The sequence below is a fragment of the Platichthys flesus genome, chromosome 16 (assembly GCF_949316205.1).
Source record: "Platichthys flesus chromosome 16, fPlaFle2.1, whole genome shotgun sequence".
NCBI lineage: Eukaryota > Metazoa > Chordata > Actinopteri > Pleuronectiformes > Pleuronectidae > Platichthys > Platichthys flesus.
This window is the reverse complement of record NC_084960.1, coordinates 7547550-7558724: the sequence shown is the minus strand read 5'-3', so window position 1 is coordinate 7558724 and position 11175 is coordinate 7547550. Positions and strand designations below refer to the sequence as shown.

The 11175-nt window shown below is 42.1% G+C and overlaps 1 protein-coding gene across 1 annotated transcript; it reads left to right on the top strand.

The window, feature by feature from the left end:
- The first annotated feature begins 127 nt into the window (after nt 1-127).
- LOC133971586 (sterile alpha motif domain-containing protein 9-like) lies at nt 128-10230 on the top strand. The gene is made up of 4 exons (XM_062409003.1): nt 128-454; nt 600-664; nt 2048-2108; nt 4937-10230. Exons 3-4 carry the CDS (start codon nt 2105-2107, stop codon nt 9499-9501), a joined length of 4569 nt encoding a protein of 1522 aa, XP_062264987.1. The 5' UTR covers nt 128-454; nt 600-664; nt 2048-2104; the 3' UTR covers nt 9502-10230.
- The last annotated feature ends 945 nt before the right edge of the window (nt 10231-11175 follow it).

Here is an 11175-nt window from a genome sequence, read left to right as displayed (position 1 = left end):
TCTCAGTCTGTCCCTCCCAATCTATATTTGCATCGAAAACCAGTCCAAGTTCAGTGAGTGTTTTATTCAACTGAGACACCACTGGTGACATTTTTTTACGCTTTACCATGTCAACTTTTTATTTTTTTTAAACCGTCAGTACACCATTTCTTATTCTCGTGCTGATTCTGAATTCTTTGAAGATGTGTTTTCTGTTTTCTGGGATCGTGAAGGTTTTATCTCCAGTTTCAGATAGTGAAACATGTATTTTAGAGGAAGAGAAACATGAACATATCTCATTGGAACCGTTTCCGCATTTACTGTAATGCTCTGAATACGGGCTTGTTGCACATTTCGGCCGCGACAGGGAGAGGAAACAGCAAAAATGCAGCGTTTCAATAACCGACCACAGGCTTTTAAAATGGATCCAGGTCGACCCAGGGTAAAAACTGACTTCCAGAGGAGTTTATCCAAGGTAAGAAGAATGTCCGCCCTTTAGTTTAACTCTATTCTTTAGTGCTGTAACGATGTTTGACTCTTTATAACCTCTTGGTCCGGAGCAGGCGAATTTTCTGTTTGTCATCGTGACAAATTAATTTACTATCCTTCTTCTTTTACAGACGGAAGTCGGTCATAAGTAAACAGCAGGTTTTTTATTGTGATGACCGAAGAAAGAAAACCATTGGTGAGTTCAGCGACGAGTCTGTTTTTATTAAATCCTGATTTACGAGTCCTTTTGCGCGTTTATGTCCTTCGCACCATCAGGATATCCGGATTTCTGAATTACTGGTTGGACATAGTGCAGCTGGGTTATAACTAATTATTCGCTGATTTAAAATTCATCTTCACTTGAACGATCTGATATTGAGTCATATAGAGGACAGATCGATCACACGAATAACTTTCCTTAAGGTGCCGTCAAAAAAAGAAAACTATACAGAGGACAACCAAAGTGTCCAGGTGTTTACAGTTTATTCATCTTCTTAAGCCAACCAGGCTGTCGAACTTGTTTTTAACATATTTTGAATTCATGACACCTGCATCATCAAAAATGTTTTCTTCAGTGTTTAATTGGAGCACCGTCAGTTCAAAGCTTCCTTACTGGAACTCATCACCTGCATGGGTGCTTCCAGGGGTAAAAAGGTTCAGTGGCGCTAGTCTGTGCATGACAAGTATAAAAAAATAAATAATAATAGGAATTGTTATTATTATTATTATACCACAGCTTGGCTGAATTTCCTATGGTGACACATTCTTTAAAACCCTCAACAATAAGTTCACTGTGTGAAAAGGTTGGGCCAAATATAAATATAATAAAATAGCCTTGACTCGGCTAACGCATTTTTGGTCAGGGTTGTTGTTCATTGGAGTAAAGAATATTGTGTTCCTGCTCTATCGGCTGTATGTTCTGTTTGTCCAAACATTCGAAACAATGAAACAAAACAACGTCACTCTTTCTGTCCCCAAGAACCTGGAGCAGCTGCTTGACCTCTGTGTGATGTCGAATAAGGCTAAGGGAGTTATGCTTTAATATAAAAAGTTAGAATTGAGAACAAGTAAAAGATTCATGATTAACACCAAGCATTAACAGTTATTAAAAGTCATTCATGTGAAGGCCATATATCTGACCCAAACTGCTCCTGCCCCCACCCTCCTTTCTTTTATTGTTTAGAGTGCAGTTCCATAAATATCTTCACAGACACAGAGATAGAGAGAAGTTAAAATTCAAAATCCCAACCCTCCCCGTGTCCCGTCGGTGTCTCCGCAGACTGACACCCCTGAGACACCGCAGGACACGGGGGAGACACCGCCGCCTGACACGTGTCTCCACGGTGTCCCGCCAGTGTCCTGCCAGTGTCTCCCCCGTGTCCCGCCGGTGTCTCCGCAGAGTCAGGCGGCGGGGAGTCAGGTGGCAAAAGCCGCCTGCGGCAGTCCCAACCTCACAGACAGGCTCTGAGTGATGGAGAAGTGACCCTCAGACAGGCGAACAGATCTGTGTTTTAACCATACATTTACCTGAATTCAACATGATAATGGAATAATTGGAAGTTTGCATCTTTATTTACAGAAGCTGGTGATAAGTAAACAGCAAGATTGTTAATGTGTAGACAGAAGAAAGAAAACCATGGGTGAGTGGATTGACGTGTAATATTTTATGATTCTTGAGATATGAGTCTTTTTTGTTTTTAATTCAATACTATAATACTCTTGTGTACAACATGTTAGCCTTTGTTTGTCTGGCATAGGCATGTAACATAGACCAAACAAGTTTCAGCCGTAGGCCCAATGTACGTGTTGCAAAGAACAATATCCCGGTGTTATTTATATGAAAATTAAGATTCATATGCATAGTAAAATGTACCAATATTTTCACATTACTGTGAGTCCAACTTAATGTGTAATGTTAAAAGGGTCACTGTTGTCATTTTACAAACCACAACTGTTGTGTTTTGATTCATTTTCACTGTTCATTTTCCTCAACTTCATTATCAGCCACAACTCTAGTCCAACTCTGACACACTGTATATCAGGAAGACCACAACCTGACGGATGAGGTGGAACATTAAGCCAGTGATTTTCAACCTTTTTTGAGCCGCGGCACATTTTTTACATTTGCAAAATCCTGGGGCACACCACCAACCAATATGACACAAAATGACACTCTATGGCCTAACACAGTACATATAATACATATAGTTAGTAATATAGTTCCTTAATGTATTAAAAAGCACTTTTTAAAATTATTTCAGCCCTTTATTACTCTTATCTTTTAATGAGCACAAATTGAATCAGATTTATGAAACAATCTTTGATTTAACTAAACTTATTATACCCATTTCACCACAGTTGATATGGCTCCTTGGGGTCTTAATGAAATGTCTGTAACATATTTTGGTCAAAATACCACAAGGATAATTTAAAACAGGACCTTTTAACCCGGTCAAAACAGAGTGACCTGTTTTGAGTGCCAATAGGTACTCTCGTCGTTTGACCGCGCTTCATTGAATTTCTTCACTTTGACATTCAGAGCACTGGTCAGAAATCACATCGCGTCAACACCCACCGTGGGCCTTCGCGATGCTTTGTTTTAATTCGGATTCCCCTGGTCTGCACCAGTTCTAACGCCGGGTTCACACCGGACACGGAAGCGACGCCGAAGCGAGGCGTAAGCACAGCGCCAAGCCTCTGGCTCCCATTCACTCCCATGTTAAATCGTTGTGCTGTACACACCGGACGCTGGAGCGTAGCGTTGCGCCGCAGCTGCCTTGCGCCGTGCAGCGATCGTTTAGGCGTCGAGTCTATTTTTTCCGCTGGACGCGAGCGTATCGCGAAAGGGGAAACACACTGAAAAATGATTTTAAACGATATTGACGACATATTTTATGTGAGATTAATTATCAAATATGCACCCCATACTTTGTATTCACCTTCTTTTGTCCAGGAGTTTTAATTTTACCACTTTTACCGACCACATTATTAAATGTCCCCCTCTGCCCATCCACTACAGCCACACAAGCAGACATAAAGATAAAGAGAGGGGGGGGGGGGGGGCTACGTATTCTCCACATAGGTTGAGACGAGAAGGCACATACACACATACACCAAGGCAATTTCCTGTATGTGAAAATATACAAGGCAATAAAAAAAAAAAAGAATTCTGATTCTGAATACGAAATTTACCCTCGACACCCGACATTTAACGGAGCAAACAGCGAAGTTCTTCAACATGGATGACATTAAATTAATAATTGAAGTGGAGAAGCACAGTGAGTTGTATGATCCTCAGAACATGTTGTATAAAGACAACACTAAAAATGACATGTTGGGACGCTGTTGCAGTTAATTTTGGAGCAACAAGTAAGTATATGCTTGAAAAAAATTATTAAATGCCGTTTTTACTGCAGGCTGTAACAGCGGTGCTTCGGCGTCGCTACCGCGCCCGGTGTGAACAACTAAGCGCTGGCGCGCTAGGGATTAGCGCTCACGCCTCGCTTCGGCGTTGCTTCCGCGTCCGGTGTGAACCCGGCAAGTCAGCTGCTAGGCGGAGCCCCCACCCCCGCGGGAATGGAGGGTTCCCCCAGCGGGCGCCGTAGCTGAGTTGATCCGCGAGAAGGGCCGACACGCGTCCAGAGTCACCGCCGCCGACCGCCGCCGACCGCCGTACCCGGTCCCCTCCAACGGCCCGCCTTCCGCACCGGCGGGGGACACCATCCCGCGGTCCAAGAGAAGAAAGCCCCCGCACCACTGACGCCGTGAGGCACCGCGGAAGAGGACCTCCCCCCAAAAAAAACGTAGAGGCGTGCCGCACGCCGGGTCTCCTGCGGCCTGGAGAGGAGGGCGACTGCTCCCCCAGCCACGGCATGTGCCCAGCGGTTTAACCACAAATACCAATGATATGGGTGAAAGTCAAGTTTATTACCGATGTGCAGATGTCGGTAAACGAGGCGAATATCGGCCGCTACCAATGTTCGGCCGATACTTCGGTGCAACACTAGATATTAGATAATTTCCAACGGCACACCTGACGATCTCTCACGGCACACTGGTTGAAAATCACTGCATTAAGCTAATTGAGTCATGTTTTTTTCAAATGGTGGAGACCAGAACAAAGCTAGTAGAGTGGACAGAAACAGTAGTTCAAATGATATGATCCCATGTGTCTGCTGTTTGAGTAAATAAAACACCTACTGCTTTATAATGTTATAAGATGTACATGTTTAAGTGGATAAAGTTGCTCCAGGTTTAAGTGAAGTCATAGTCCATCAAGTCCATAGACAGGGTTCGGCAATTTAAACAAAAGTAAGATAAGGACCAACTCACTAAGTATGCACTACCACCAAAGATGTCTATATTTGCTTATTAAAAACATGCCTGTAATATGTAGGGTAACTATAGTGTATCTCTGATTCAAAATATAATTAAACCTATTGCTTTTGTGTCTCTTCTCACTATTTAGCAGATGAACTTGGGCAGTCACCCAAGAATTGGACTGAAACTCAAGTGAGCAACTGGCTCAGATCCATTGGTGTGAATGAAAAATACATAAAAAAGCTCTTTGAGGAAGAAGTAGATGGAGAAATCCTTCTTTCACTGGATGAGGACTTTTTGAAGACAAAGATTTGCATGAAGTTAGGCCCTGCTCATTTGATCATTAAAAAAAGAGATGAGCTCCTCAAATCCCAGCAAAAAAATCAGGAGAAAGAAAAGCCCGATATTGCTAACAAAACTGAGCTGGAGCAGGAAAACTGTCAAAAATCAGTTCAATGTCAAGTTGCAAGTGAAGCACCTTCAGCACAAGTTCATGTGGGAGACTTAGAGGAGAGACAGACAAAGGAAGACTGCAAACCAAGACCATTTGATCAAGAGGGGGTGGATCACATATATGTCAAGCACAGGGTCCTGCAACCTGAGTCAGGCGCTTTTAATTTGATACATCCATGCCATGAATTTAAGTCTCTAACTGTAGCTGCGGGATTGGATCGCCCGAGGCTCCAAGCAAAGTTTGCCAAAGAGGTTCTTAAATTTGCAACTGGCTGCATGAATATCAGATCTAATGGCACAATACACTTTGGTGTGATGGACAGCAGGGAGGATACAGGATACATGCACGGTGAGGTAGTTGGCATCCCTGTGAAAGAAAGGGACGTATATGTAGATGCTTTGGACTACATTGAAAGGAGTTTCTCATCTGACGCTGAACACGTACGGCAGTGTGTGCGACCACCAAGATTTATTGAGGTTATGGATCGAGAAAGTAAAGAAAAGATGTATGTGGTGGAAGTTGACATTGTACCTTCAATCAGCATTGTTAAGAGCAAGTGGTATGCAGTTCGTCTGCCCAACTTCAATGAGTCGGCCAATAAAGTACAATTCGAAAAGGAATCAATTCTGCGGAGGGTGGGTTCAAAAACAGAGCCTGTGTTGGACAAAGATTTGAGTGAATTCATCCAGCGAGTCAAGGATCGTGATGCTCAAAGAGAAGAAGCAGAGAGAAATCAGTTCCACAATGCTCCACTGTTCGGCCAAGACCTTGGAAGGAAACTCACAATGCTTATGACGAGTGGGAAGAAGTTCATTGAAAATGACAAATGGTTAATATTCGTCACAAACAAATTCAAACCTGATGATCTTTGTCACATTGACTGGCTGCTTAACATGAAGATATTCTGCGTGTTTGACTTTGACCCTGAATCAAAGGTATCAGGTCTTTGCAACAGATACCTTCAGCATCATGCTGCAAACATGCATTCTCTGCAGAGCTACAGGAAGTCCAGCGACACAAGCATCAAAGAGTTCACTAGCAAACTGCATCTATTTGAGCAAACTAGCTGGATCTTCTGTAATGGCCGTTCTGACTTCAAAGGAAATGATACACCATGTGAAGAACTGACTTGGATCAAGACAAAATTGACCCTCTTAAATGAATCTGTGTCTTGGATTTGTAAACATATCTTGCCAAAAGGGGCATTCCAGGTAATTTTTCTTCTCACATCAGCAGTTGAGAAACCATTGTTGTACACCTTTTATGAGTTTTCCAGAGACATGGAAGGCCATGAAGACATCATCTGCATCTGTGGATCGGAGAGCAACTTCCTGAGGTGGCAAAGCTTTGCAGAGGGATTCTGTGGAACGGAAACTGTGAACAACTTCAGTGTTGTTGGGATGAAAATGAGTCATGTTAATGCAACCGTGCAGAATGTACAACCTGTAAAAGCCTGTACCAACAAACATTTGCCTGTCTTTGTGAAAGGGATCTGCCTACTTGAGACAAACAAAGAGGAAGAGATGGCGTCTCTAGAAATTCTGAATGTCAATCATTGTGATGAAACAACCGAACACTTCATCACTGAGGAGAAAGCAAACGTTGAACAGCAGTTCTTCCGCGGTGGGAGAGTCACCTGGTTGAATTTCTGGCTTGCTGAACACAAGCATGTTGGAGAGGTAATTGAACGAGATGCTTATAAAGATGTCTCTGAACTTCTCAAGAATTCTCTGAAGTACAATGCAGAACAGAGGCCGGTGAAGACTATAAGCATCTACCATCATCCAGGCAGTGGTGGAAGTACTGTGGCAAGACAAGTGTTGTGGAAAAACCGGAGAGACCTAAGGTGTGCAGTTGTGAAGCCGTCATACTCAGCTGCGGTCGTTGCACAGCATGCTGTTGATCTCAGAGAATATGAAGAAAAGGATCCGCAGAGGTGTCTTCCAGTGCTGCTCCTCATTGAAGACTCAGACAAAGAATATCTAGATGATCTAAGAAATGAATTACAGGTTGCAATTAATAGCAAACAAATCCAGTACGGAACACCATGTTTCATTTTGTTGGGCTGCAGTCGATCCTATGATCCAGAGAGAAGATGCAAGGAGTCTACCTTACAAAATGTCGCTGTCACTCACAAGCTGTCTGCTAAAGAGAAGAGAATGTTTGCTGGAAAACGAAAGGTGCTTGAAGAACAATACGAGCATCAGTTCATCCTGACTTTTGTTCTGATGAGTGAAGGATTCACTGAGGATTATGTTCAACAGTTTGTGAAACATCTGCTCCAAGACATTGACCATGAATCTGCTGTCACTCGCCTCATTCACTATGTAGCACTACTTAACAGTTACATTCCGAACTCATTCATCTCTCAGTCCCACTGCGAAGCCTTGCTAGCTTTGAAAATGTCAATGGAAAGATTTCACCAACATGAGTTTGAGAGACAACTCAGTGATCAGGCTAAACTCGTCTTCTTTCATCTCAGAGATGAGAAGACCCACATTAAATCAATCAGAATCATTCACCCACTCGTTGCAAAGGAAATTCTCCAACAACTTCTTGGAAGCCAACAGACCCACAGTGGTTTGGCAATGAAATTGCTCTGTGAGAATGTGCTTTTCGAGCACAGATTTGGAAAGGAAGATTATCTGTCGTTCTTGAGAGCACTTCTCATAAGGAGATCCAGAATAAGCAAAGGAGATAAATGTGACAGTTATTTCTCTCCTCTGATTGAGCATGTGTGTAAAAATGAAAAACCAGACAAAGCAATTGAGTTACTCAGGGAAGCTTTCAAGCGTTTCCATGATGAGCCGTTCTTTGCACAACAACTTGCTCGTCTTCATTATAAATATGAAATGTTCGAAGAGGCGGAACACTGGGCAGACACGGCAGCAAGACAGCTGCCAAATAACTCACACATACTTGACACAAAGGGACAGGTGTACAAAAAATGGTTCCAAGCCAAATGCAAAGCCATTGACAATGACTCCAAACCAACGACTGCCAAAACTACAGCAGATGCTGTGAAGACTGCACTGAAAGCCATGCAGTGTTTTCAAGATTGTGAGAGAGCAGCTACAGCAGATACGGAAAGGATAAACAATTATGGATATTTTGCTGAAGCTGAAGTTGGATGCAACCTGCTCAAGCTGATATTTTCATTGCAGCTTTTTGCAAATGGAGCCAGAGGCCATGGAGAATGTCTGAAGTACTTATGCAGTGATTACATTCCAGAGGAACTTAAAGATGACTGGGAACCATTCCATGGTCATTTGAAAAAGCTTTACAAGACAGTGGAAGATGCCTTGGAGTGGATTTCAGGGGACCTCAGTTACTTTCAGACAGACACTGTTGTAGGTGAAGATGAGATTAATTTAAGTCCTGATGGGAACATTAACAATCCACTGAAATGGTTGGCAAATATATCCTCTGAGTTTGGAGAGTACTTCAGTGATGCTCTTTCTACTGCATTTCTGCAAACTGGCCAGTCAACCACATCTAATCTAACTCCTATCCAAAAACGCATGGTCCTCTATCGTCTTGGCGGGGGTAACGTCACATCCATCCTCTCTAAGCTAGGTGAAGAGAAGGGTGCAGTAGATACTCTAAAGAAAATCATCTCTCTCTACCCCAGCAATCCACTAAAATTAAGGTTGGACCAGCGTGATATTGCGAAATACACACTGGCCAGCATTACTCTGAACTGCTTGTCACCGATGGCTCCGAAAGTTCCTTCTCTCAAAGTCCTTCAAGACCTTTGTCGTCAGTTCCCAGCTGACAAAAAGAAATGTCTTCCAAGTTCCTTGTTCCTGCTAACCTTACTATTCTGGCCAGAGGATAAAGACAAAAACCTTGAGAGAGAAAAAAAATATGAAGTTGTCCAATCAGCTGTTCAACACATGGAGAAAAGATACTGGACCAAGATGAAAGACATTCCTCCACGGAAGAGAAGAATTTACACCCATTTTTTTCTGGGCAGTGGAAATGGATTGGACAAATTTGTAAAGGGGACATCTCTCTCTGAAAGGCGCATGAAGTGGTTTAGTGATGAGGTGTGGAAGAAGCCTGAGATTGCCAAGTTGTTAAAACGTGTTTCTGGATGGACTGATGATGGAGTGGTGTACCTCGAGGGCCCTCAGAAACAGAAGTTCAGGATAATGCCGCGTCATTTAGCTTCACTGCCTCATAGCAATGAAAACATAACCTTCTACCTGGGGTTCACCTTCAGAGGTCCTGTTGCCTACAACATCGTTGCAAATTAATAGGATCGTTGTTCAAAGACAAACTGTAATTTACCAAAGCCTGGGCTTCGCAGTAAAACGAGAAAGACAAGTTTGATTTTGAATTAAAAACAAGCAAGGTTTCCTTTGTCAGTTTGTCAAGCAGTAAATGATTTGTAAAATATTTAGTTTTTTAGGATGAGATATTTTGATACATTTAGCATGTTTCCTCTCTTGTACTAAGTGTTCTCAAAACACAACTTTCGTAAGTTTCATTAATGTTGTGATTCTTTGTTTATACATATACAAACATTTCTGAGAAAAATAACATCAATTTAAATTAAATATGCGACTTTGTGATTTTATAGAAATGATAGTATTTTTAAGATCTGTGTGTTGAACTGTTATTTTCGATTGTTTGTGAATGCATAGCTTACACTCACTCCTTCATGCTTTCCAAGATACAATGTAGAAAGGATGGGAAGCTAAATATATTTATTCATGGGAATTAAATTAGTATTTTAGTCAAAGATGTATCGAAAACAAATTAACAAAACAGTGTTCCATTCAATACAATGTCTGTGCATATTTATCATGCGAATTCATTTTTTTTGAATAAATGTATGTCTAGATATTGAAAAGAATGTTCTTGCGATGTGTTTGTATAGATATTGAATATATTCTATACAAGCTATGGAAACCTACCTGTTCTCAATATGAAACTGCACATAAAGCCAGTTGCACTATCGAGCATTGACTGTCATAAGAAATGATAATGAAGTTTAAAAGTACGTGAAAATGTGTAAGATTCATCAATTTTAAACTCCAATCTAAGGGCTGGTTATGGGTTAAACAAACACAGGGAATATTTAACAACATTAAATATTGAAAGTATGTTTAAGTCTGAAAAGAGGAAACGATTTTGATGTTTGGTTTTGTTGCTGCAGCCACAGATGATCACCGCTCTATCTTTCTCTACAGCACAGCAGAAAGTCGCAGCAGCACGTTTTGTCCCAGTGTGCTTGCCCTAGTTTAGCATTAGCCTGCATGCTGCTCTGGTAGCTTTAGCTTCAGCAGGCTTGTGACGCCCTTGTAAACATCGTATTTTATCTGAAACGCTCTTTGCCCCCCAGTCTTTCAACAAAACGTGTTAAACGCTGCCCCCACGTCATTTGACTGGAGGAAACAGCCAAATATAAGCCCCGCGCTAGGCTGTGTCGTAGCTAATCGCAAGCTAACAGCTAGCTAAGGTAACTCCAGCTTCGATTGAGCCACTGAGAAACACTTCATCTTCCGGAAGTTGAATGTAACAGCCCGACAACACGGTTCCTCATTACATATAAGTTAACTGTGGCTTTGGCGATAGCTGCAGCTTATTCTACCCTTGAATATTAACACCTATAGAATATAATGTACAGATTGTACGTGCTGCTGCGTTCGACTCTCGTGCCCTTTAACCCGGATGTGTACTTGAGGTGACAGCGAGATGGGTTTGTTGTTCGGTGTCACTACAGCTGTTGTCCTCCTCGCGTTTGCCTTGTTCACATGTTTCTACATAAACCACCTGTCTGACCCAGAAATCAAACGTGTTAGTCCAGGTCAGGCGAAGCTACATGAGATCCATGGAAGTCCATGGACATTGCGTGCTCGTTCATCCTAAATATGAGAAGAGCCGAACTCGGTTTGGTTCAATCAAGTATTTATTTAGGAAGCAAT